The 27,908-nt window shown below is 39.9% G+C and overlaps 2 protein-coding genes and 1 long non-coding RNA gene across 4 annotated transcripts in view; all 3 read right to left on the bottom strand.

Moving 5' to 3' along the window:
* Positions 1–13,567, bottom strand: part of iqsec3a (IQ motif and Sec7 domain ArfGEF 3a) — a 105,740-nt gene extending 92,173 nt beyond the window's left edge. Inside the window, exon 1 of one of the 2 annotated variants that reach the window (XM_051391945.1) lies at positions 12,755–13,567. In XM_051391945.1, the coding sequence (XP_051247905.1) occupies positions 12,755–13,344 (590 nt within the window). In that variant the 5' untranslated portion in view covers positions 13,345–13,567. The remainder of the gene's footprint in view (positions 1–12,754) is intronic. The other variant, XM_051391944.1, reaches the window with a different exon arrangement.
* A 902-nt stretch (positions 13,568–14,469) lies between these two features.
* On the bottom strand, positions 14,470–18,485 carry LOC127358708 (uncharacterized). Its single transcript, XR_007882507.1, has 3 exons — positions 18,386–18,485; positions 17,968–18,111; positions 14,470–16,008 (listed from the first exon to the last, which is right to left on the bottom strand). It is a non-coding gene; the product is annotated as an uncharacterized LOC127358708 (long non-coding RNA).
* Positions 18,486–23,808: 5,323 nt separating this feature from the next.
* On the bottom strand, positions 23,809–27,034 carry LOC127358700 (troponin I, slow skeletal muscle-like). The gene is made up of 8 exons (XM_051392002.1): positions 26,984–27,034; positions 26,384–26,393; positions 26,138–26,179; positions 25,613–25,654; positions 25,025–25,156; positions 24,847–24,936; positions 24,327–24,509; positions 23,809–24,202 (listed from the first exon to the last, which is right to left on the bottom strand). Exons 3-8 carry the CDS (start codon positions 26,156–26,158, stop codon positions 24,101–24,103), a joined length of 570 nt encoding a protein of 189 aa, XP_051247962.1. The 5' UTR covers positions 26,159–26,179; positions 26,384–26,393; positions 26,984–27,034; the 3' UTR covers positions 23,809–24,100.
* Positions 27,035–27,908: the final 874 nt, after the last annotated feature.

Raw genomic sequence — 27,908 nt, 5'->3', positions numbered from 1 at the left:
GGCACTCGACAGTCAATATGAAACCATTTCTCTATCATTTATGCTGCATCATGTCTGTCTGAACACTTCCTGAGATCACAGTTATAACATGTAAGCTGGTGGCAACTGAGGCTTCAGAGCGGAAGAGAGGGAAATGTGATGGGTAATAAAGTTCGTAAGATCATCTGCCCTATTTGAAGATTTTCTTTGAGTGTTTACCAGGCCAAACGTCAGCCGCGTGGCATCGGTTTTGGTATATTTTCAGCGGCTGTACGAGTTCTGGAGAAGGAAAAATTATACACTATCCAAAATATCAAACGGAAATGTCAAGTTCTGATGTCATCCCCTAAAAATCAAAGAAGGAGTTTTTTTCCTAGGCTCTCAACATTTTATACTCTTCTTCAACACAACTCCCAACTGTTGGTCCCCCTTTCAGTAAAACTTAAAAGAGAAGCCTTTGACGGAGGAGGCGAAACAAGCAGTAAAGGAGAGAGCTGAGCCCGGGGGGGGAGAACAGGAGTTGAACCACTTCCTGGTGCTCGCTTGTCAAAGAGAGCTGCGTCAACTGAATGGGGTTCAAAACTGACACTGACTTGGTTTTATTTCTACTGGACATGTTTGTGTTAGAAATGAGAATATGGTGTTCTTTAACCGAAAACACTTTTTTGCAGCATTGTGTCAGATACCTGGGTTTTTAGTCTACACAGTGGCAGACATTACAGTGAAACAGCCAGAAGATGAGTTTTATTTTGCCACAAAAAATAGAAATTAAGAGTTGGCTTACAAAAATCGCGAGCTACACCACCTGAAATTCTCATACTAAAATGTAACTAATGGAAGTACTTGTTGGGTTATTTAGCGATAGCAAACTGATCAGTAGCCTCAGTTTTAGCTAATTCTACTAGCTAGTTCTTTTTTGCCAACATAATCTTGAAAGATTTTAGTCATGTTTGTTGGCTGAGGGGATTCAAGACTAAAATTAAGCTAAATTTATTTCTACTTTATCGGTCTACAAGAAATACTTTGTTCTTTAGCCAAATTTGTCTCTGGGTTTTTTAGTCTGTGCTAGCTAGGGAAGCTAAGCTAAAATGCCACTATAGTCTTAAAAGAAATGAAGTGTTAGCTTGCAAACATCAGTGTTTATGATAGCTGGGATTATTTTCACACTGATTTAAAGTTTTTGTAATTAATCCATTGCAAGTCAGTTTTGACAGTTTTGAGTGGGTATTCCGATATAAATGCGTTGCAGTTTGGAAAAACTGGAATCCCACAGCAAACTGATGTTTGTTAAAAGAGTCGAGAAGAATAGGCTAGTACACCTCTATCAAGCACAAATCCACTGAATGGCAATGAAAATAGCAATTACAACATTACAAACACAAACTACTACATATAACATTAGTAAAAATATAGTAATATATTAAAATTTTATTTGTTCACTGTGTGCCTCGTCATTTTAAACCAGGTTCATATTTTTACAATAATGCAATAGTTAATGGTAGCCTGGTTCCAGACCTCAGAATGGCTGCCCACATCTCTTAAGAATACATAGCCACATAACTACGTTACTACGATGATAAAAAATGAAAAAACAATCCAATTGAACTTTGCCCCCATACACCAACCTCCACAATGTCATTATTCTGGCTTTAAAAATTTGGCTGCTATGATTTTACTGTAGAGAAGAATGCTAGAAAATGTAAATTTGTGCATCTCTAAATCTCTTGAGTCATGCAACCCGACTCTGATCCCACAACTTGAGTAAAACATTTCAAGCATGGCAGAATTTATCAGCTAGGACGAGAATACAAGGTTACAAAATGAATCTTCATCTTCATGTAGCATCCTGGTTAGCTGCTCTTGTGTATTTAATCTAAAACTACTGTCAGAAAGACATTTTCACATGATGGAAAAGTTAGCCACCATGATGAAACAAATATCACAAAGGGATCAATTTCAACTCGCAAACAAAAAAAAAAAAAAACAATTGCAGCCACTCATTTTTTCCAGGAAAGCAGAAGCTTTTTCCACTGTTTTCATCTGATCTCCATCTGGTGCCTCCACTATTGAGCAGTTTTAGCGGCTCATATCGAGCATCAAGCTACACTGTGTTGCTGCAGGGCCATCTGCTGAAGACTTGGCAGTGGGTCAAATTTCACAGATATTCTCCATGCTTCACGCTGATGCTTGACAGCTATCAAACTGACGTGGTTGTCATAAAGGAGCCAGGGCTCCGGCTGATGAGGAAAATCCCATCAACCAGATCAGTGATGGCGGCCATACATTTTGTGCTGAAGTGAATGATTTTTCATTTATACATTTATAAGGCAGGCACAGAACTTGAATGATGATTCCGGTTTTCTGCACAAGGAAGAAAAAATATATTGGTGCGTAAGAACGAGGAAGAGGTGTAGGCAGATGGTGGGGGAGACATGACAGAGGGAAAGAAAGCAAAATTTTCACCACATCATCCACATACAGTAACTTCTTTACTTCAGTTCCCACACGTATGACTCATTCAGACTTCATGTCATGCTCATCTCATTTGTTTCTTTTAGGATTTGCTCCAAGTTGAAACCTCTGATGACATCACTGGCAGAGTCATCAGCTCCTCCCCCTGGCACTGCGTACCTGATGATGTAATCCTGGCATCTAGGGGTTGACAGACGGGGCGTTGATGATATAACCACAGTGCAGGAGAAGGGCAAGATGCTTTTATGGTCATCTGAATGTGAAGACAGTCTACTATGTGTAAAAGCCAAATGCTTATTAAATGTCATGGTTAACGCACCAACGAGGCACACATATATACAAAACTTTAAATAGTCATTTCTACCTGTGACCTCCAGGAAAAAAGATTTAATTCTGCACTCAGCCAAGCATTTAATACAAGGTAACAAATACCGCTCTATAATATTACACAACCAGGACTGCAGGAAAGCACGCATAAACAAGTACATTTTAAAAGTGTCGAAGAAAAGGAAGGACAACGTCATTGAATGTGTATCTACAGGTGTGAAAAATGCAAATGAATGATCGAGTGTGGGGTTAAATTAGTAACCAAGTGGACGTATCCTCTGTTTTGTCTGTTGCACAGTACAATAAATAATGGTTGAGCCTCGGTTGAGGCTTTGTGTGATGTGTTGAAAAGACCAGGAAAGCCGATTGGACATGCTGTGCCTGTTCCGATCAGCTCTGCAATGCCTCGCAGCCTTAGGTGGATGGCTTTGAACATTACTCTGGGTCGTAAAGTTAACCGTACCTGACATTTCCCTAGGCAAGCGTGTGCCTCTGCATGCGTGTGTTTGTTTCAGTATACAATGCAACAGCGGACATGGGGATTAGGTTGGATAGAGAGCAATGGCCAAGAAATGAACCCCAATATTACTCAGATAAAATGACAATATATCACATATCTAACACTGCTTATGAAAATAAATGTGTAGCTTGTAATACACTAAAATACACAAATGCACATAAGCTAGAGTTAGGTCCGTGCAATAAAAATATTTGTATCGAATTTGAAAGAGTGCAATTTTCAAATCATAAGAGTTATTATAACTTATATAATTAAGTGTCTGACCAAGCTGTAGTGGGTTTTAAGCCAGCGACAGTTGATTTCTCACCAGTAAATTTACACAGCTGTAATTTAACTTAATTAACATTAAATTGAGTGTTGACCGAAAAATTCTCATATTTACTCTCTCTGTAGGATGCATTTTGGTCAATGATAGAAGATCCTTTTTGACATTTAAAAAAATAAATTGTACATACAACTAGCAGACAGATATGTTAGAAGTTTCTCATCGACTAGTGGTTTAGTCGACTATTAGGGGAGTAGTTAGTTTAGTTTATTACTATGTAGACCACAAATACAGGATTGTGGCTTTATTTGTAGAAAATACTAGAAATTTAGACCACAAAATTAGTCAGAAAATCACAACTAAATATCTTCCCCAAAATGTTCATCCCTAACACAAGCCCATTATTTAACCAGTCGCCTAACCCCCACAGACGCGAGCACTCACAGATGCACACTGGTACACATGGTGCAAAACAATTAGGATTGTCTGTTGAGGGATTTTCAGCGCTAAGCTCTCAGGAGGGGAAATCTCTGTGACAGATGGGTGGACATTTTTCCATAACTGCACACGGTTCCTTCTTTAAAGGTCCCTTTTCCCTGAGCTACAGAGGTCATTGGCTCACTGACCAATGACAGTCAGTCTTGCCACAGCATTATCTGCCCTTGAGGAATCCCACCATCTTAGAAGGACAAACACTGGAGTAACACGCTTTTAAATCATGCATCATTTTCAAGACATCTCTAAGTGTTAGTCTGTGGTCAACACATTGGTTTCATTACAGCACCACATATGTTAGCAGCTGCTAACTGCCAGTTGATAGCACATTTATGGTGAAATATAAAATGAGTAATACATTACAGAGCCATTAAAACAGTGTGATATGAGGGGAGGATTATCAAGTGCTACACTTATCACATCTACACACTTTTTTTCCTACTTCAGCAATAAAAAACGGTGCCTTTATGGAACTGTATTGTTGGCAAGAAAATCTTAAAGCAGGCTCCTTAAAATGTAACATAATTTTATTTTTACCACAATAAGAGACATTCGTTTTGATAACAAATTTAAGTCATCTTTAAACATTATAAAACTTGATAATGCTTTTACATTTCTATCAGTAATAATAATAAAGTTTAAATTTAGTTTTGAGCATTGAATCAAATGATCTGCTTACATTATCCAATCTGATTGAATGACGACAACACTGATGGCATTTCTATTAGCAACCACAACTCTGAAATATGTAGTTTGCATACTAATGACACACACACTCTCCTGATTGCTCATTAGGCCTACTGTTCATTTGCATGAAGAAAAATTGAAAAGCATCAATCAGATGTGTGAGTAATTTACTTCCAGCCATGAAGGAGGCGACTCACTATGCAGCTAGTGTAACTAACAACAAAAACATATTTAAATTCTATGCAGAGCCATAATGTGGGTGTGCAATATTTACATATAAAAGATGATGTCATCTGAGGCATCTGGAAGTGTCAAGGACGAGGATGACACGTCTGTCTTTCAGTGAGTCGGGCATCTTGCCCAAGTGACACTGCCAGGACTGCCAGTTGGGAGCCATGTTTATAAGAATAAAAATCATAGTTGAGCCAAACTTTGTCATTTTGATTGATTGGGATTCATAGAGGCAGAAGACACTGGAAAAAAACTGTTTGCATTTCAGCCAAGTTTTGAGGAAAGTGGGACAACATTTGGACTCTTTGGCCATTTGGGGCTTCACAGCATTAAATTATTCCATCCTATTATGTCCTATTATTTAATCTGTCTAATTATTTAGCCTGTCTGTCATTCTGTTTTTGAGTCTACAGTATGTGCCTTCATTACCATGTTCTCTACAATCATCTTCCCCTTGTAAACATATCTGGCAGCCTGAAAGGTGCAGAAAGACAGCCAAAATATACCATCAATCAAAAGCTGCTGGCTAGAACTGACTGAAGCGTAATTAGTAAATAGATCCACAGAAATCCGTTTTTTAATTGTCTTTGTATTTTTACACTGAGACCTAAACAGAGATAGTGTTTGCAAGGGTTTCATGAGGATGTAGGCGTGCAATCTGGGTAAAATAACGACATAATTAAGAGAGGGTTTGTTACTTTTACTTTTAGAGATGAGCATTTTAATCAATTTTGTGTTTAGTTTTCCTGTGCTCCTGACCACATTCCTGAAAAGAAACCTTTTTATTTATACTCTGTGTAGTGTAATCTTATAATATGTTCACTAAATTGGATCAAACAAACCACTCAGACCAACAAGGTGTCCAGTAAGCCAAAGCCTAAGTAAGTTACATCCTTGATTACCATACATCCACCACATAAATGAAAAAGACAGAAAATTATCTCCTATATCCCCTTACAACATCTGTTCTCTTGTCCTTTTAACATCCATATGCACACACACATGAACACACACAACTGGATTACAGACAACTGGGACTGTCTTTGCTCAACTTGTGCATGAAAACAGCTAATATTCTACCAGGGAGTCAGGAATCACCCAGCAGCTACGTCCTCTGAGAAATGAAGCAATTTAAAAGCACTACGCACCAAATGTGATATTCATGATTTGGATTCCAGAAGCAGCAGAGCCAAGCCACCCTGTCATAACCGAGCAGACGTGATTCCCATTCAGACTGAGGGGAGGGGAAGCGAAGTAAAGAGCATAGGTTTGCAGGAAAGGAGGTTCCAACTCTTGAGTAATGGTGGCAGGAAGGAAAATACAGAAAGGAGGACAGAGAGAGAGAGCAATATGTCCATTTGAACTCCTTGCATTCATTATCCATCCATATTGAGCTATGCACATGGTTTCAGTTCTTTATGCCAAGTTTTTTTTAACATATCTGTCCTGAAACTGTTATACCGCCACAGTTATAAGTAAGTGGAGGTGAATGACATTTCATTTTGCCACTCAAAGCTGTACAATGTCTAAACCTCTCCATCAACAGTGTCTAGTGGGGTTGTTTCTTCCATAGAAATGATTTCTAATATATGTTGCTTTTGTGATTTGATTGAAAGTGAAAAGAAAAAACTTATTTGACCCATACATACTTCAAAAAGCCAACCAACACAAAGTCCTCATACTTGGCAAAATGGATCATTTGTCAATGCCTTTCAAAAATATAGTTAAAGCTGCATAAATCAATATCTTATATTTATGATCAATTAACTATGTAATATAAAAGGATTGCTCTTAAATTTAGCATCTGACTCTGCCATCTCCATGCACTGTTATAGCATCTTTCAGTTCATTGTTGTTTTTTATCAGGCCTGCGATTTTAATGTAATTAACTTAATTTCCAGCAGCTGGCGGCTCTTTTTGGCTAAAAACTTATTTTAAACTCAGGCAAAGGGCAGACTGACCACGGAGAGATCTGGTGATCACAAACACAGCTCTAAATGAATGCCAATGTTGCTCTGTGTCTCCTGAATATCTAAATAGGCAACTGATTTACTAACAAATTTATTTGGTAATATCTCAATGGGTTGGCCAAGTGGCCAAAAAAATTGCTTAATACTGTATCTGGTTAGGTTTCAACAAATTTTCAGTTAAGGATAGATAATAATTATTTCCATGATTACAAAAACTTGGTTAAGGTAAATGAAAGTTTACGGTCATGGTTAAACAAACCAGATTTGACTGTTCATAAGAAATCACAAGTGTCTCAGGTGTCAAAGTCAGACACTTTATATTGCCAGGTAAATGTAACTTAAGGTCATTTTTATACTCTCTTTTTTTTTTGGTGTGTTTCTTCTTTTGGCGTCATTAACTCAAGTTAGTGTGGCTGTACTGGTTGCTCTGGAGCATTATTATTATTAGTACATTATTTAGAGAAAATAACCATGATATATTCAGATAGAAAATAGCTTGACTGTAAGCTACAGAAATAGCAGTGGCTCTAAGGGGGTGGCATAGCTGGTGGAGCCTGAATGGGCACAGCTCCAGGCTCATTGATCTGAGAGCATCAGAACAAGGAGAGACTGCAGCATCCAGCAGGCACTCAGCAGGGATACTCTGTAATGCATGTGAGTATGTGTTGAACTCCCCATCTTTAAGTGTTATCTGTACATCCCAGTTTATTCATGAAAGAGACAGGCACAGGCGGGAGATGGCATACACTCTGCACTCCAGCTGGTACGAGGCCAGAAGGAGGGAAACGAGGGCATGATGGGCGCAGAGCAGAGTCATGGCCAATGCGGAACAACATGCTGCCAGGTGGCATGTGGCATGTTAGGGTTTGTGTGCATTAGTGAGTGTTTTGTGTGTAAGAGCAAGAGCTTAATATATCTGTGTGAATGCGTGGGAGGCAGGGAAGCAGCAGAGAAGCACCTGCAGCTATATGGGAACCCAGGGATTTCCACCTCAGGCATCAGGATTGCTGCCTATCAGACACGCACGCACCTCTATGCACACCACCTTGCCTACGCTTGTTGTCACTCGTCTTGACTCCCTCCTGAACACACGGTCCAACCTTCGCACTCTCATTTTAACACACACACACTTGGCAGCCCCCAAGCGTATACAGAGAACCAAAGGACAGGTTGGACTGAACGCTCCAGCCCAGCCAGAAGATAGAGATGGGTTAAGTGGTGGAGAGCCTGATGGTAAGAGGATGAATACTGATCCAGACTGCAGAGGTGGCTACTGTAGCATAAGCTGCTGATTACAGGAAAGGAGAACAGAGAAGTGGAAAGCAGACTGGAAGATAGGATGGGACTGTGGAGAAGAATACATTTAAAAATACAAGGTGAGCTTAGACAATGGAAGGAAGAGACAAGGACAGTCAAGGAGGGAGGAGTAATGAGGTAGGATGGACAAAGGTATCATTTGTAGGCTGGGAACAAGGAGTCAAAGATTGTGAGAAAATGAGAATAGGAACAATGGAAGCTAAGGGTGGGAGGCAGTTGACAGCGAAAGGAAGAAGAAAGAAGAGTAGACAGGATTGCTGAAGGCTTCCCTCACATCACACAGGCCCCTTAAGAATCCCTCTCAGACGGAGAATCTGAAGTGTTGCAATTGTGTTACTCAGTCTGAGAAGTTTGAGCTCATACCAGAGCAGAAGTCTGCTAGGGATGGAAACAACTTTTTAAACCCCATTCATTGTTCGATAGCTGAAGGCAGCCTTGATTTGCATTCTTCAAATTATGCCACTGGAAGAGATGAGGAATGCTTGATGTGAGTGAGCGAGCATTTAATTTTTCATTTAAAGCTTTGCAAATGGATTCTCTGCTTCTTTCAATCAAGTAAAAACATAGATGAGCTGGGTAAACGGTGGTTAAGTTGGAAATCCAGTATATCCTAGTATTAAGGGATTATTTGTTTCCTTACTTCACAAATTAACAAAAGAACCTATCTATGTTATTATTCCTAGCCACATGAGATACCTAGCATGAATTTTGGACAAGACATTCAGTTTTTCCTTTCACTGAATCAGCTCCTGTGAGAGTTAGGGTGTATTCACACCTGTAGTTTGATGCATTTGTACTTTTTCTTTAAAGGACCAGTGTGTAGGATTTAGTGACATCTAGCGGTGAAGTTGCAGATTGCAACTAACTGAACACTGCTCACGTCTGTATTTGGCGATCTGGGACTGCAAAGTGTATTGGAGATTCTGGTGGCCTTGTAAAATGGGAAAAGGACCCATCTACAGCCAGGTCTGGTTTGTCCATTCTGGGCTATTGTAGAAACATGGCAGTTTAACATGGCGGACTCCATGGAAGGCGACCCGTGCCATCAAGTAACAAAAACACAAGGACTCCTATATTCAGGTGATTATACACTAATGAAGACATACCTGTGAATATTATATTCCATTTCTGCAAACAGATACTCCTAAATTTTACACACTGGACCTTTAAGGTGTGACAGGCTGTGATCCCATGTCAGTTATTAAGCCTGTAGCATACCACTAACCCTCGTAGATGCCGGTCCAGGAAAAGGAGTAACCAGAGGTCACACCTAATAATTCATGCAACGTATCATGAGGTTTGGAATAATGTGGATAAATATACAAACACACAACCGTTATTAGTATGTTTGTGACATGTCCCCTGTCATCCACCCATTAATAGAATTGTCCTGCAGCACAGACAAAACCAGCCAGACTCCATCTTGTCTGACCAGGATCAATGCCATGAGTGCAAATTACAATGATCCTTCATGTCTCCTGCCTTTCATGTATCACTGCTTTTACATTAAGGATAACATAGTGTAGTACGCTGTCTCTCTCTCTCGAGTTCTCTTCCTCTCTCATCATTGTGCAGAACTGTCAGGGGGCATGGTTGGCAAATCACAAATGAGCCCACTTATTGAATCCCCCTCTGACATTTATTTTGTACGACTCATAGCCTATCATTGAGGGTTTCTGTGTGTTTGCCCATGTCTGGGTGAATCCATGTGAAAGCAGTTTTTTGTATCCATGCTAATGTATACTATTCCTGACCTGCACTCTTTAGGAATTACGTCTTAATGGCACGATAAATCAATCTGGATTAATAGATACAATGCAAATGCAGCTGAGTGGAACAGATGGGGCTCAGTGCAATGCGTTGTGTGTAACTGTGTGCATGTGTTTGCGTGTGCAGCTCTGGCAGAGGCAATTCATGTGACCTTGATAGTGGCAAGCAAAAAACAGTCTGCATTGTGGACAGTTCTGAAGCACATACAGTGCAAATCATGTTTTATTGTTTTACAACACTGAATCAAAGGGGGATTTTAAGTGGGTTTTTCATTAGACTGATCAAAAACGCTGAGTGGATGCTTCTCTACAGCAGGTCCTAGAAGGCTTGTGAGGGTAAATAAATCCAGCAAAATACAAGAAGATTGTGAAAAAAAATCTGATAGAGTCGACAAGAAATTTCTGTAAGATTTGTTTTTCAGCAGGAAAACGACACCAAGCATGAAGCCAAAGCTACATACTAATGACTTCAAAACAACAACATCGATGTCCTAAAGAGTCTAGATCTCACTCCAGTCAAGAATATGTGGCTGGATTTGCAGGTTTGCCAAGAGGAATGGGGAAAGACTTTAGTATTTAGTATTTAATATTTTAGATCTTTTACCATTGGTTAACATTAAAGGGTCTATTATCTGTTGGTTGGTGTCGGAACGGCACATTACATCTACTGTAAGTAGTAATCTGTCGATGCTGGAATACATACATGCATACAAACACTAAACAGAGTCCTACAGATGTCACCACTGTAGTCCAAAGTTTTAACTAATACTCATTAAAGGTTCCAGTGCGTAACATTTAGGAGGCTCTATTGTCAGAGGTAATATTCATAGGTATGTTTTCATTAGTGTATATTCACTTGAAAATAAGAATCGTTGTGTTTTTGTTACTTCAGAATAAGCTGTTTTTACCTACAGACACTGCTGGTTGCCTTCCATGGAGTCCGCCATGTTGAACCGCTATGTTTCTACAGTAGCCCAGAAGAGCCAAACGACAAAACACTGGCTATACAATGGGGTCTTTTGCGTTGTTTGCAAGTTTTGCGGCCGATATAATTTCTCCTACACACTTCACAGCCTTTCATTCCCCCATTAATGAATGTCTTCAAATGGCGTCTTGTGTCTGACCAACAGCCCCAAACACCAAATTTCCGTCAGTTTATTATCACAGGAAAGATTTGGTATGTTTACTTAAAATATGGCTTGAACAATTAATCAGTTATGAAAATAGCTGTTGATTAATTTTTTGTCAGTTGAATAATTGATAAGTCAACAAATCAGTTCAGCTCTAAATTCTCTTTTAGGGAATAAACAGGCTGAATAGAAATGTAATGGCACTAACTCTGCATGACACAACAACATATCTCCAAGAAAGCAGATTCAAACTTATCAATGCTTATTAGTGAGAGGCTATAAGGCTGTGATTTACAACCGCTAATGTCTTTCTGTCTTTGCTTTTGTTTTGCCCCCCCCCATATGTTCCTCTCAGTGTAACATCTTCCAGCTTCTGTCTTAATGGGGAACAGGCTGTTCTAGTCAGTACAATCAAACCTGGATCGTAGGTGTTTTTTGTTTTTTTTTATGTGACAATGTGAAAGTGCTGACATTTGCCTCAAAGTCAGTGATATGCCTTTGGAGTTGGCATTTTGCTTGTTTTAAATGTGTTTACAATGTCACCACGCTCTCCTGGCACCTGCGAAATCGCTACCTCAGCTGAACCTAAAAACAAATGCATTTTAAAGAACACTCAACTCATTCCACATTCAAAGTGTGGAAACACAAGGGGCCATAAAACAGAGCGCTGAAACCTCACCGGAACAGGCAACAACCTACAGAACCAAAATGTTGAGTGCATAATTTAACCAAACTTCTGTTCCGCTACAAGTCATCCAAAAACACTTTCCTCCCACCGAGTAGTGACAGTCTACCCTGGTGCAAAATTAACAAACCGGCACTGTTGATGCCAGCCTGGGTCCTCGAAATCAATATCCATCAAGCATGCGATTGATTTAACGGAGCAACAACCAAGTGAATAATGTGAAAATACAGGAGGACCTTGAATTACCTGTCAGAAAATTAAGCCGCAGCTTGTCAGCGGATGTGAAGTTAATCAAAGGCAAATAATGTGAAATCCAGCACAGTCTGTTATACGTTTTACATTATTTTTTGAAGGCTGCTCCATATTATTTTTTATTGAATTATGTATTTTTATGTATTTCTTCAATAGCTTCTGTAGAAAATGTTTCCAGAATTTCAGCTGACCCCCTTACTCGGGTGATAACAGGCTATGGCATTACATCTGATGGCCCTTGAGGATGTCACATTGTTTTCTGGCCAAACACGTATTGCTATATTTAGACAAGAAAATCTGCCAGAGTACACAGCGAAAATTTCCATCTTATTAGGGTCAGTGAATGCAATATTGAGCATTTTATGTGTGTTTCATGAGACAGGAGATGAAGCCCAAACAGCAGGGTGAAATAAAGTCACTGTGCTGTTTTTAACATTTCAAGAAAAGGTCATGCTGAAAAAGGCAAATAAAAAAAAAAAACTGTAATAAAGATAAAAATCCAGATGCTGATTTGTATTAAGCGCCTATTATAGGAAGATTCTTGCTTGCTTTATTTAAAAAAATCTAATTCTTAGAGTCCTCAAAATGTACTGTAAATCTGTCTTAAGATGGAGATTGTTGTTTTTGCATTGCACACAGCATGAAAGCTACTTACTCCGCTTTCCTGGCCAATCCAACTGAGCGGCAGAGAGCAGTGGGAGTCTGCGGAACCAGGGACTTGCAGCAGGGGCTCCTCTTGTCCTCCTCAGCGGAGTCTGGGCTGGCTTGGCTCGCTTTGGGTGACTGCGGCGAGGTGGGGACGAGCTGCAGCTGCTGCGGGTGGTGGGAGGACGGCGCAGGAGGGGTCGGGTGCTGCTGAGGCTGGGCCGATAGACCGGGAATCTGCTGCTGCTGCTGCTGCTGCTGTTGCGGCGGCGGCTGCTGCTGCTGCTGCGCCTGCTGGCCGAGGTGAGCCGCAGCTTTGTTGCTCCCCGGGTGCTGATGGAGGTGGGCCGGCGCCTGGGGACTGGCGCTGCGGTGAGTCGGGTGGTGGTGGTGGTGGTGGTGATGTTGAGGGGGCTGCTGGACGTAGAGATGGGGGTCCCGCAACTGTCGGTTCTCTCCTATCAGGTCCTCCACCTTTCGCTCGAGTTCGTCGATGCGTTGGCGCTGCGTCTGGATCAGACTTTGCTGGTTCTGGACGATAGTGGTGAGCTCCTTCAGGTAAAGAACGGCTTTCATTGGATTATCCAGCAGGCTCTCCATTACTGACTGTAGCTGTGGCCGTGTGCCCGGCTGTGTTGACTTGTTCTTCAGCTGTTTCTGGCGCTGCACACCGTCGATGAGGCCTCTGAACAGTGCGTAACCGGGATGCTCTGGCGGCTGTCTGACGCCTCTACGCTCTGCTGGGGTTGGGTAGTCTCTCTCTCTCTCTCTCTCTCTCTCTCTCTCTCTCTCTCTCTCTCTCTCTCTCTCTCTCTCTCTCTCTCGATACTCTGTGAGGATACCAGAAATGGTGCTGATGCAAGGGGAGGGGGGAAATCAGCATCAGCGGAGTGCGGAGGCGGAGCCGTAGTGACCGCTGATGTCAACACGCTTTCACGTTTCACATGTAAATCCACAGTCGTCGTTGCAGCCTCTCTTCCCCTGGAAGCAAAATAATTCTTAGAGAAAAATAATCCCTTTAAGACTTTATTTGCCCTTAAAAGTAGGTTTTTGTCCACTTTCTAAACAGCTAATGAATGTTCACATTTTTCCAGCCTAGATCAGATTACAATTTGTTTTATGGTTGCTGATGAGTGAGGTAAATCTGCCAGCCATCTGCATATTTTACCAGCATTTGTTTTGTGCCCTGATCCTCACTCTATGCAGCTGAACTAAACTGCATGCCACGGTCACTCTTCCGTATTTTAAGATGTCAACTTGGAGCATAAAGTAATCCTACAGGGCTAACCCAGTCCATGGATTCATTCCACCTGGCTTGAGGGGGCCCTGTAATACATGCAAGAAGACAAAACACAAGCAAATGGGGAAAACCTCTTAACCAATCTGACAGCACATGCGCAGAATTTATAAAAAAGAAACACTGCAAAATGAGGAAACACTATCAAACACAGAAAAGACAACCAGATACAGAAATGCTGCAAGTCTTACAGAACACGACAGAAAACAGCCAGAGACACTAAGAATGGGCGAATGTCCCAATACACCAGGGACACATTATTGCTTGTCACACTGATATTTTTTTCTGATTACTCGCTTGACAATTCAAATCTGAATCAAAAAGTTTAAACTAAACATTCAAGTATTTGGTTCTGTTTTGTGTATTTGGTTGCGTTTTCTCACTATGCAGCATTTCTTTTCTCAATGCTGCACATGTTGTCAAACTGATGTTTTCTTTATTTGCTTGTGTTTTCTTAAGTTGCAGTGCTCTCAAGGCCACCATACACCACATTGCAGTGCCTGACATTGTTTGAAACAATACCTCTCCATTAAATCCATATGGTCTTTTCCAAAAATCTGGTGAAATTCACTTCTGGTGTTCATGATGTGACTTCAGCATGTGAATCTAACAAGATAAAGCCCAGGAAGACCCTGTTCTCCATGTGAATGTGTGATGTGATTAGAATTGCTTGTGGTGCTCTTTTTTGTCACACAGCAGCCTTTGTGTGTCGGATGGTAACTCTTTTTTTTTGGGATGTTGCCCTGCAGGGTTGGAAGAGAAAGGCGTGGTGGAGAATGTAATAGCTTTCTTCTAATGCTGCTCACTTAGCAGCACAGTGCGAAAATGATTTGATGAAATTTGGACATTTTTTACTCAGAAGATGTAGGTTTTCTTTAGCATATTCACATTCGCCATTTTCTTTCGGTATGCTAACAAATCAGTGTTTAAGTTTGGGGGAAAAAACTCCACTCTGCTCCTGCTATGGTGAGATAGCAGTATAACGTTTTGCAAATTGGATCAGGCGAAGGAGACTGCCTTTCAGTCTGCGCTTTGGTATCTCTGACTTTACCAAAAGGGAAATAAAAAGCAAGTCAACCAGACAGATAGCATGCATGCAGAGCAAGGAAAGGAAATGGGTTTTAGGTTTGCAGAGATGATCCCTCCTGATACAGACTTAAAGTGATATCTCACTAAGAGAGTGCTCTGCTGTTCAGGTCGCTGCAGTGAGATGCTTGTCAGTTGTTGCATGGAGATTATGAATTAATTTATATTCCTGATTAGTCTATTGTCAAATGAGTTGTGTTTTTACTTTTAACAGGCCTTTGTCTTTGTGTTTGGAAGAATGTTTTATACTGACAAGATGATCTAAAAGGAAAACGTATGTCAAAATCTTAACTGTTTATTCATGGTCTGTGTCCACATTCAGCATGAGTAAATTACTGTTAATTAGTGTCAGAGTCTAATGACAGTCTGCCAAATCCATCCAGATCAGGAGTGACATTAATGATATGCTGTGATTAATGCTATTTTTAATGAGAACAGACAAAAAACTGAAATCGATTTGTATATTTATTTATTTTTTGACAGAGACATTGTTAAAAGTTTCATAAAACTTTTAAAAACAGCTCAGAGGAAATATAAATATCAAATGACCTTGAGACAGTGAAATATTAGGACCACAGTGGTGAGCCAGAGCGGGTGCAGCCAGGTCCTTCCTTCCATATGGCTGCTTTACAAGCTGCATGAAGTGAAAAATGGATTGCGCACCGGACCAGCGACACATGGCTGGACGGATACAAAAATGAGTTTCGCAGTGGGATTGTAAAAATGGAAAAGGTGCCAGCAGTGACTTTGGTGATTGGGTGACATCTGCAAGTTCCAGCCTTGCTTATTATGGACTCTCTGCTAGAAGAGGTGCAACCCACCTTTAACACCAATTACCTTACAGGGGAGTCTGAGGCCTGAGAGGGGGACACATCCTTGATCTGAAATTGCAAGGACAGGGCACAAAGTGTGATACGAATAATCAAGTTTTTTACTTCAGTTACCATGTATCTGGAGATGAGAAAACTTAAAGTTCCATTTAGTAAGAGTCATATGAGGCTGTACGTGGGCTTTGAGCTAAATGCTAATGTCAACCTGCTCACAGGCTCACCACAACAATCCTAACATGTTGATGTTAAGCAGGTATGTTTACCATGTTTACCATCTTAGTTTGGCATGTTTAGCATGAAACACAAAGTTCAGCTGAGGCTGACTGGAATCTCATTAGTTTTGCAGGTACTGTGTTTGGTGATGCTTGTATCAAATGAAATGACATCAAACAGGTTTTGAGATATTTCACTAAAATCCCCAAATTAAAACCTTCTATAGAGCCAGGGTCATGGGATTAACAAAGTCAGTATTCATCTTCTGCGAACCATGAATCTCTGTACTAAATTTAATGCCAATCTAGCCAATAGTTCCAATAGATATATTATAGTCTGGACCAAAGTAGTGGACGACTGACATTGCCATCCCTAGAACCATGCTGCTAGCATGGCTACAAAAGCTGAAAACCTAAGGTAAAAACATTTATCACATTTTAAAACCTGTAAAACCTTAGAGGGATCACTGATATTCAAATTCCTCCCTCCTGATAGAGAGAAGTTTGAAAGTTGGTTGGCAGTGTTCAACTTTTGCCCCATCTTCGAATCCTCCTCCAGAACTTTTAATTTCAAAACTGTGTTATATCAATATAGGCTTACTCCCCAGAGTGCTGTTGTATCTCAGGCTTGTTGCTAAGTTGAAAGTAGACCAGCTCTCTCATTATTCAGCCGTGTTTGATGCAGAGTCTAACACGTACAGACTGACTGCACTATTGTGAACCCAAAGAAACACAAAGTTGCCTTAAGAAACAATGAGTGTCTGGAACAAACAAGGACTCCTGCCTTTGATTTGAATAGCCATGGCACCTACAGTACATATATATTTGAAAGGTTTTTTTCCATTTAAAGTGATAGCTCTCAATCATTATATCACTACAGCATTCAGAGTGATTTCTCACTTTTCCCCAATATTCAGATTAAGCAATAAAAGAAAACTGCTCTATTCTTTGGCTCTTTTGGGGGCAGCGCTTCTCATTAATATTGATAAATGGCTTGTTGCATGCACCCAACTTGACTCAGAATATGAGAGATTTTATGCCCTAAAATTACTTGTTGGTTATGGATGTTTTATGTGTCATCACTATCCCTTTGGCATGAAAGGTTTTAGAAAAAAAAACACAATAAAAAGGGAAAGATTTATCAAAATGAAGCTGTCTTTGTCATCTTTTTCTTATGAATGATGCCCACGAAGTTGAGCAAGTTCACATGGTAAAAAGCTGATGGAGAAGGGAAAGTTAAAACCTGATGTGAAGGAGAAATGAATCAAACGCTTTTCCAAGGACTTTGGAACATTAAGAGATGTGATAAGAGCCGACGACACGATAAAGCAATTAATGTCAGGTAGAGATTAATTACTTGCAATGCTACAGTTCATTAGTGACACTCTGCAGCAGTACCAGTCAAGATGAGCAAGTCAGCAAGTTATTGACACCATGAGCATCTGGTAAGAACAGCACTTTATGATTTAGCCAAGTGGCAACAATGACTGTTTAGTATTTACACAGCATATGTCTTAATATAGAAATTAAAGTGTTTTTAATTCCATTATGAATATCATTATGGGACAATTTTTGGCTCTAAAGGTCATCTTTTAATGGAAACAAGAGTCTAGTGGCTGTGGGCTGTGAGGCTGTACAGCAGTGCTAAATGCAAATGTCAGCATGCAGGGATAATGTTTACCATGTTCACTATCTTACATTGGTTAAGTGTGTTAGTACAGTTGATGTTCATAGGAATGTCATTAGTTTTCCAAATACTGGTCATAAACCAAAGTATTGGACAAATAGAGATTTTTACCTGATGATGATGGAAAAGTCAGAAGATCATCAAAGTTATTAAGTTTCATCCTGAGGGAAATTTCATGACAATCCATCTAGTAGTTGTGAGGACATTTCACTCCTAATCAAAACTTCCAGTCTGTTGCTCATGGTGGATGAAAAGCTGGGAAAATCCAATACAAAACAAACAAAAAAACAATGGTTGTTACAATAAATCATCTGGGCACCATTTCTTACAAAATCTTCATGGAAATCCATCTAGAAGTTTTCAACACATTTCAGTCTGGACCAAAGCGACGAACCAACCAACCAACATTGCCATCCCTCGTGCTACACAGCTAAGGAGGCTAAAACTAACTTTAAATTGATCTAGAAGGGCTTCAAGATCTCTAATTTCAATTTAAATATTTAATCCAGTAAGAGTAAGAGAGGCCAACCCTGAATGTTGAGAATACTGCAGACACTTTTCATGAAGTACACTGCTGAGGTGAGTCCAGGTAATAGTCATTATTCTTCATTGATTTTCCCACAGAGGAGGAGATGGAGATAAAAGAGAAGCAGAGTAACTGAGTGTTAGACTTTGATACCAGTGAGATGTGGGTTATGAAAAAGGGGCTGCAACTAAGGATGCCTCTAATATTTTGAGCATTACTCAACAGTGTCCGAGGTATTCTTAAAACTACAACGACATTTTGGACATTTTGCCAACAACAGCTTAATGTCCTGTACCTACAACATCTTCCATGGTGGTACATTCCAACATCATTGTTAATAATTTACTTAGACAGGCTGTTAACACAGTCACTCCAGGGAGACCTGAGGCGACATAGTATCAGCTGAGCAAGTTTCTGCATGTACAGGGTTTTGATTCCAAGATTTAGTTTCCCCAGACATTACCAGTAGTTTGCCATCTTGTCCATAACCTGCAGACTTTGGGACAGGATGGAGCATCCATATTTGTTTGCAGCCCTTTCGAAAGCTTCCACTTGATTAAAGCAAGGGGGAATTGTTAATGGCTGCATCTTGTTGACCTCTCACCTGCTTTGGTGTCCAAAACCAATACCCATCAGCCCCCCCCCCATCCCTTCCTATTGGCTCAGAGGAAATCAATAATGAGAAGGGAGCCAGGCCAACGGCACCTATTGTAGATTAACTTTACCATTAGAGATGATGGGTGTAAAAGTGTGGATGGTGCAGTGTTGGGGTCAAGATGCGCATTGGCTGCAGCTCATATCGACTCACTTTCCTTCTTCCTCTTTGTAGATTCCCTCTAGCATTGTTCGGCGAGCTGAATATACTGTATAAGGGGAACAAAGAAAGACCAAAGCCTGTCACAGGTGGGCGGGACGAGGCCTGACCTGCTGTGAACCACCACTGAAGCTGATGAAACAGCCCTGAAACAGCTTTTATGTGTGAGAAACACACACAAACACAGAAAATGTGGAAAGAGAACTCACTCTAGTCCACTTAATATATCACATTTTAACTCATAAAATGTTCGACCTCAGTCAAGTTTAAAGGTTGACTGAGTGTGTTTACTTAAAGCAGCGCTAATCAATTAACCTTGTGAGGAAGTTGCACTCGCAAGATCACGTGAGAATCTAGCTCACCATGCTGCAAAGATCTATCAACGTCCTATGAGGAACAACTGGCAGCTACAGCGTGAGTTAATGCTATGTGGTTGAGTCAGAAGTCCACCCACCTAGAGCCGGGGTCTGTCCGAGGTTTCTCCCTCTTAAAAGGACGTTTTTCCTTGCCGCCGTCGCCAAATGCTTGCTCATGGTGGGAACTGTTGGGTACGGTCTAGACCGGCTCTACTTGAAAAGTCTACTTGAAATTGTATCAGAACTGGACAGTATTGCTTCATTGAGAAATTAGTGAAGGACGGCATTGAAGGCTTTTATTGATGGAAAAGATGTCTTCACTCTTCTCCCGACTGGCTTCAGTCAGAGTTTGACAATGTCATACGGTTCGTTGATCTGATTGGTTGAAGTTCGCCTGCGATAGATGGTGATAGACAGATGTTTTTACAAGTTACATAATATTGACGCCCAATATTATTCATAACTTTCAGTCTGTTGCCATGCTACACGTAACTTTAGAAGCCATTATAATATATATATTTAAATATGAGGGGCATCACTAATAATACAGAGAGCTCAACTAGAATACAAAAGATTAAATGAGTCTGGTTCATTAGGAAACTTGTAGTTTCAGTTCAAGAAAGGCGAAGTTAACCCTCAACCTTTTAGTTGGGTCAAATGGATTAGCAATGAATAACAAATATGTGTCATCTTTGTTTTGTTTCCAGTCATTTCTATTTGCAGCTTGTGAATATTTCATTGAGACTGAAAAGAGATGCACATCTCACTCCAAATCCAATTAACACTTTTTGACTGAGGGGAGCATATTGCATATTATATGTGTGGGTTTCTTTCCGTTTAAACCCTCGAATCCACCAGTCTAATGCTGTTTTTAAAGCTCCTTTTCTGTGTCATTACCTCCAAATATAGACGAACATTTAGAAAAGAAACAGGATTTGCCTCAAGCTGCTTATTTGACACATCACCACAGAAAGCTGTAAATACATACCGTACATTCGCTAGTTAGTTCAGCACAAGCCCAGAGGTCACAGAAATGGGCTTGTAACATAAGGGCGCCAGTTTGCAGCCCCAAACCAACAGGGGAATGTGAAAGTGGAGAAGTAAATGAATACATTTCTCCCCTGCCTTCTTGGAAAACAATGTATTTGTAGAAGTTATACCTGTTCCACTACACCCCTTCTCCTCAAACTACAAAATGAAAAAGGCTTCATGAGCTCATTTATAAAAATGACAAAACAGGTTGGACAGGTTCTGAGTACTGTATAACAAAAACGTCACTGAGGTCCAACTTGTATATAACTGCACTCCAGTATCATCTACAGAAGCTCCTTGTCCAGATTGTCTCATGTTCTTATAACAGAAAGAGAATCATGGTCATTTGGGTGCATGAAAAGGCCATAACCCTTAACATTAAAGACAATGATAGGGTTTTTAAAATTGACTGACATCATTTCATAAAATCCCAGCCAAATTGTAAGAAAGGCAAACGTTCAACAATGCAAATGTGTTTAAGGATAAATGCATAACAAAGCACAACAATATGATATTGATAAACCTTCCTTCCCACCGTTGCCAATCACCTGATTATCCACCTGGCTGCACACACACCTAATTCCCTCATTAGCCCAAGTGTATGTATACCAGTCACTTCCTGTTTCCTGAATAGTACCATCCATAGTGGTCCAGTAATGTCCACCTTCTGCCAGATTCTTTAGCCTGTTCAATATTTGCTACAGGAGCTTTAAAAGCTGCTACTTGTCTGTGACTAGCCTGCCCTGTTCTTTGAGTTGTTTGTCTGATTCAGTCAGCCTCCAAGTCGGGGACTATAATCTTTATTATTGACCACAGCTTCTAGAAAAGTACCTTTTATTGTGTGTCAACCCCTGAATTTCTGCATTTGGTTATTCATCCCTGTTGCCAGGTACCTGAACCGTGACAGAATGATGATAATGTTGATAATTGTGAATTTGGTTCACTATCACTACCTGCAGACTTATCCTGACTCTAGCTCCATTTACACTTCATCTCACTGAACGAAATTTGACAAGTCACATGACCGCTTGTGTACACAACATTAGCTGCTGCAAGAGCTGAGCCTGGAGCTCCCAGTCACAGGGCAGTCTGCCTAATCACCGGACCACCCTCTGTTACTGTCAAATATATTCCAATATTGTCAACCCCCCCAGTCCCTGCAGCAATAAATACACTGCTCGTGCTGCATGTAGAAGATTAATGACATCAATCACACTTCCTCATCAGACCACACACACATACACACTGCAAACGCTGTAATCTGCTTCGGTGTTTTCTTCGCAGACTAACACTCATTTTTCTTTTCCTTTGGGTTATTCCATGAGTGAAATGAACTGGTGCTGTTTAGAGACACAGCGGTAATTATTTATTGTCAGGCTTCACTTCTTACATCTTACAACTTTTGGAAATGTGACTTATTTTCTTCTTCAAGAGAGAAGAGTCAGTTTTAAAACATGAATGAATGGAGTTTCTTTAAGTTTAGCCTAGTCAAGTAGATGCAGAGTGAGAACTGAGAACTTCTGCTTAGACCTAGAAAGTGGATAGACTGCACAAGTTTTGTTGTTGTTGTTTTTTTTCGCTCTCAAACAGGCAGTAATTGACTCAACTTTCTTCATGCAAATATTCTACAGGCCTAGTCATAAAATTTAAGGTTTTTCCACTAGGGTTGTTTTTAAGATAAAGACATTGTTTTTTCGACTTCACCAACTTTTTTTCTACAAAAACAAAATATACAAAGTCATAATCTTTGAATTTTTATTTTATAAGATTAACTACAATTGTCTATCATAAAATATTTTGATTTCCTTTCAGATACTTCAGTTTTTGTTAAAAATATACATGAGAATTGTACAAGAGTCAGAGAATTGAAATGGCTTTAAAACTGAAGACAAATCAGTTTTCTTGTATTTTATCCAATACATCCACTTACCTTTTATTACTCTGATTGTGGACTGCCACCAAGTGGCAATGACAGTAAAGCACAGTGACCACAGTGTGTTGCATCCCATAAACAATACTGTTTGTTCAAGTTTTGACACATGAAGCCACCCTTGAATGTGTTTGTCACCTAAACAAGTTTCATTCCGAGTCATGACCTTTATCGTATTTAACAGTTGCCATGTGGCGTTGACATGAATGAACTCTGGAAAGCACATCTGGAACATTTGTTCTGTTTGAAGGTCACTCTCATTAGTGCCTATTTATAGACACAGAGTGTGTATGAAGACCTGGGTTGCTTTTCATTATCAGCTTGCTATGCCTGAGTGCAAGAGGTTAAACACATACCACGCGCGCACATACATACAGTGGTGGCTGGGACAAACTAAGAAGGATATGACTTTTCCCAATCATCAGAAGGTTATCCTGCATACTGTGTGAGTGAGTATGTGTATAAGTGGACTTTGACATGTGTGAAAGATGTGTATCAGCTGTTTAAAGACACCTTTCCGTCACCAGCCCATAAAAGCATACAATACGCCGACTGATGTGTGCTTCCATGGATCTTAAAGCTATTGTTGGCCGTCATACTTGAAATAACAACGGCTGGGCGACAACAGCCAGTCAACCCACTGACACACACAGAAGAAGCACATGCATGCATGCAATGTGTAGGACAACAATGCCAGCGGGTTTTGCCTTCCAGCTCAAGTTTTGCTTCCAAAGGCTAGAAACTATGTAGAGGACAATCATCATGGCTAAAAATATTCGGCCCAGGTGTTCCAGAGTCTTTCAGCATCTGCTGGAAAGTCTCCTGTGGTTTATTTCTAACATCAAACTCTGAATATATAACTTATCAAAAAGTAGCTGTACTGAACTACAAAGTAAATCTGCCTTTTTTTATTATTATTTCTGAATGAAAAATAAACACTGTTATTACTAGATTTGAGTCCAATTTTGTTTTGACTTTAATTAGCTCATTACATATTTGTTCCACATTTCTGAAGGTTTATTTCTATTATGCAAATATTGTTACAATCTTGTAAAATAAACTTGCAATTTCAATTTATTTTATGATGTGTCTGCAAGATCTATTTAAACATTACGAGGCTGACTTTAGGTAGGTAACAGCTGTTGTGCCCCCTCTCATCTTCCTTTTTTAATCCATCATGAGTTAAGCTGCTTTCCATTCTCTTACATGCCGCACATAAACCGGCGGCTGCCAGTAAAATGAAACATGATAAAGTCAAGTACGGATATGGAGCATCAAAGACCGAAGCACTGTCTCTTTATTCGTATCTGCTTTAATTGTCTAAATATGTCATAGCAAAACAAAGGTACGTTGGTAATAAAAAAACAATGGGTCTCTACTCATCCTACACTTTGAGTGCTTAGAGTCAATGCACAGAAAATGGCCATCAAGCAAATGGAGCTGATGTACTAAGGGTTATACATGCTTGTACTTAATTCCTACAGCTTCCAAGTTATTTAGCCTCCAGATAAGTATTCCATATTTCTGTCTAGACAATATCCTCTTTCCTGCTCTTCGTTGACCAACTTCATCATTTGCAGTGCTCCTCACTGTCCTCCGCCGCCTGTATCGAACATCTTCTTGCGGCCCTCCATGCCTGACATGGCCTCCACATTCTTACGCCAGTCGCCCACTTCACTAGTGAGCACCTGGGAATGAACAGAAAAATGTAAAATATAAATGAAAACACATGTATCTCTCCAATAACAACCACATTTTCTGCATGCATGGGAAAACCTCAAGAAGTCTGGAGTTTAGACTAAATATTGATACCTTGTCTGTTTTGACATCCTCCTTCTTCACAGACTTCAGGTTGGCTCTGAGATCCATCGAGCCCTTGTGTTTGGAGCCCAGGAGAGCTCTCATCATCTCATCTGCTGACACCCTCACCTTCCTCAGGGCAGGCTTTTTGAACTTGCCTCCAAGGTCCTGTACCTTCAGCTTCAGCTCGTGGATCTAAAAAATACCACAGAAAATATATGAAACAAACACAAATGCTTCTGGGATGTTCTGACCTTTACTTATCAAGCCTATAAATATGCTAAGATTGAAGCATTGAATATTTTCAAGATTGTTTAGCTGGAGTATGGGCATACAGTATGTTCTGGTAGGTTCTTTGAAGTGCAGTGGTTTGTGTTGGTAGAAAAGTTCAAGCAATAAAGGTTTTATTCTCCAGGTTGCAATTTCTGGTTTCAAGCCAAAGAAGGAAACTTTTTTTTCATTTTAAAATATTGACTGTGCAAGATAATAAGAAGAATATGTGGTAGGTGCTGGAGGGTGTTCAGAGACTTACATCTTTGTTGTGCTTGTTAACTTTGGATTCACAGTCATATCTTTCTTCATCCACAACATCAATTTTTGAATGAAGCTGTTTGCATATTTTCTGAAGGGGAAAAGAAGGGTTTTTAAACATATTACCTATACATTTTCTGCAGGAGAAAAATCTATTCTTCTGCACTTAAAACCCTTACTTGTAGCTCATCCATTGATAATCCAGACAGTTGCAAAGGGGGCAACTTTTCTGCTATATAGCGCACTTTTTCTTCCTCCCTCTCCTGCTTCTCCCTCTCCAAATCCTCACAGGCTCTTGTGAGGAGAAGCATCTGATTGGACAAAACATATACCAATCAAAACTGGGCAAGGAAATCAGAGTGAATTTACATCATCATATAGCAAAAAGTCGTGGTTGTTATCTATAAAGTATCACAAAATATTTTATAGCAATGAATCCCAACCAGGGGTACGTCATTTGAAAAAAGTTAAGTTTTTCTAACATCTCAACAGCAGTTGACAGTGTGTGTAAGCAGGCAGAGGTCTAAAAGTAATGGAATGGTTTGTCCACCTTCTGCCACTCCAAGGAGTATCACAAATGGCCTAATGGACAAACTTGACAAACAGTTTCACATAATAAATATTGATAAATAATTAAAATATCTTGTTTTTAATCAGCTCAAAATAACACGTTTGGAAAATGACGGATGGTGTTACGGGTACTTGAGTTCATATGACAGGGGTGTGAGGCGACATCAAACAAAAAAGGTATTACCATAACTACTCACCTTGAGGGAGAGCTTGCGGGAAGCCGAAATCTTCGACTTCGGCTGTGGAAAAAGGTATTTATCAATATTATTTGAAAATACAACAGACCATTATATATTTTTTAGAATGGTCACTGAGACTATTCAGACTTTTAAAGGCACACATATGGCAAAGATGGACAAAATTACAGTTACACCTTGCAATATAATATCATAAACCGCAGAACTTTTTAACTGCAATTGAAAATAAACTTCACATTCTTTTAGGGCTTGTATTTTGGAATTACACTGAAATGTTCCATCATTTATTATCCAGCAAAAATATGTATGGAAAGACCTGTGAGTATCAAACACAACAACACTTACTGCAGCCACATGTGAAAAGATAATGTTTTATTATTAGGATGAAGTCAAGGGGAAAGCTCTCAGAGATGCTGATAACAACTCTGACAGATAACCACTGCCGGATCTTTGCCATGCGCATAAGGACAATGTGTCCCCTCTCCATGCATGGAGGATTAACACTGTGGAATATAGCTGGCTCACCTTATCCCATTTGGCATTCATGGCTCCTGGTCTGTCAGGCTCCTGAAACCCCAAACAGGGACACATGAGGGTGATGATACAATAGGCAATTGTAATTAGGTTCATATAAGCGCATTAAAAAGAGATACTGTTTTATCTTTTTAAGAAGTGAATGCAGCTTCCTCTGTAATCACGAGCAGTCAATTACACAACTATGAATCATGACAGTAGTATACAGGGATAGAGGATTAACATGAATTTTCTTACCTCACTTCAGCTATAAGCCCAAAAACAAACACACGACAGAAACAGAGGTGTGTGTATTAGTACAGTTTAGGGGTAATGTGTCACCCGAATGAACTACAATGTAATCTGACCCATCAAGGCGCAACATAGCAAACAGTCCTCAGCATCCCCTTGACAAGAGGATTAAAGCAAGGACGTGACAAGAAAAATTCCCTCCGCTATATTCAGCATCATGTTAGGTTTGTTTGTTTTTGAGTACGACTGACACCTCAACAGATTTGTTAAAAAGCTCTCTATCTGACAACAGACTGAACCCTGACAGCTTCTCATTAAGCTAACATATTTCACATTTATAATTACTTAACATGTTAATATAAACTGCTAAAACATTTTCCTGTTGTCTGTAATACATTTTTTTAAATTCTTCTGACATAGAATTAAGACCTACATTTAAATAAATCTAGAAATACTATTTTCCTCTTTTTCTTTTTGACTTTCATTTACTTAAACTAGAAAGAAAATTACAAATAACTTTACAAAACACTCCAAAGAATAAAAAAAAACTAAATAAAACTAAAAGCCTTAAATACCTAGCACACAATAAACCAATGGTTGTTTTACCTGTGAATGGGTGTCTGCAGAGTCAAACAGCGGCTGCTGAGGACAATGGGCAGCTTTTTATGTGAGCAGTGTGGCGCGTGGACAGCAGATATAACGTCTGGTCCCAAGAATGTGCTGGCATTGGCCCAAGCATTAAATATCACCTCCCCTGACTGCGACAACACCAGGAGTGTAATAATAAATCATGAGCTTTACTTGAATGGTATCATCCTGATATTTCCTCCTGTGTGAAAAAGAAAATATAATATGCATATAACAATATAATATAATATGCATATAACAATAACACATATTGACAACCACTGTATCTTTCCCATTTATCATTTCACAACAGGGAAAACTTCAAAACCTGGGAAAATATGCTAATTTCCTTTATGCCAAAAGTTGGTTAATATATAGCTGGAGCCAGCAGCTGCTTAGCTTAGCTTAGCTTAGCTTAGCTTAGCTTAGCATAAGGAAAACCTGGCTCTGTCTAAAGGTAACACAATCCTCCTACCAGCACTTTAAAGCTCATTAATGAAAACAGACTATTCCTTAGCCAGGACCAGTTGCTAGGCAACTAGCAGCGATTCCAAGAATCACTTAACAACTATCACAACATTTTTACACTTCGGTTTAGAACCAATAACTGGTCATTGGAGAGCTTTAGGTGTGCTGGTAGATGGATTTTGTGGACAGAGCTAGCTGGTTCCCCTTGTTTCCAGTCTTTGTGCTAAGCTAAGCTAACTGGCAACTCGCAGTAGCTTCACATGTAGCGCGCAAACATGACAGTCTCATCTAACTCTTGGCAAGAAAGTAAAATACATGTAAATTAAACATGAAGCGCAGCACAAGTGTCAGCCAGGAAGACTATGCCTCATTCATTCCCAATTATCTCACTCTCCTTAATCAGCTGACTGTGGGCGTTTACTCTTCAAATTAAACC

The sequence above is a fragment of the Dicentrarchus labrax genome, unplaced genomic scaffold (assembly GCF_905237075.1).
Source record: "Dicentrarchus labrax unplaced genomic scaffold, dlabrax2021, whole genome shotgun sequence".
In the NCBI taxonomy this organism is placed as follows: Eukaryota; Metazoa; Chordata; class Actinopteri; family Moronidae; genus Dicentrarchus; species Dicentrarchus labrax.
Note: the sequence above shows the minus strand (reverse complement) of the source record. Positions and strands in the feature narration are given on the sequence as shown.

What these genes read in the sequence shown, in the direction of transcription:
- LOC127358700 (XM_051392002.1), bottom strand. Translation starts at nt 26,158, where the DNA reads ATGAATGCCAAATGGGATAAG. An exon ending in TGAATGCCAAATGGGATAAG is followed by an intron (nt 25,655 to 26,137) that starts GTGAGCCAGCTA and finishes CTTTTTCCACAG; the next exon opens with CCGAAGTCGAAGATTTCGGC. An exon ending in AGGATGTCAAAACAGACAAG is followed by an intron (nt 24,203 to 24,326) that starts GTATCAATATTT and finishes GTTCATTCCCAG; the next exon opens with GTGCTCACTAGTGAAGTGGG.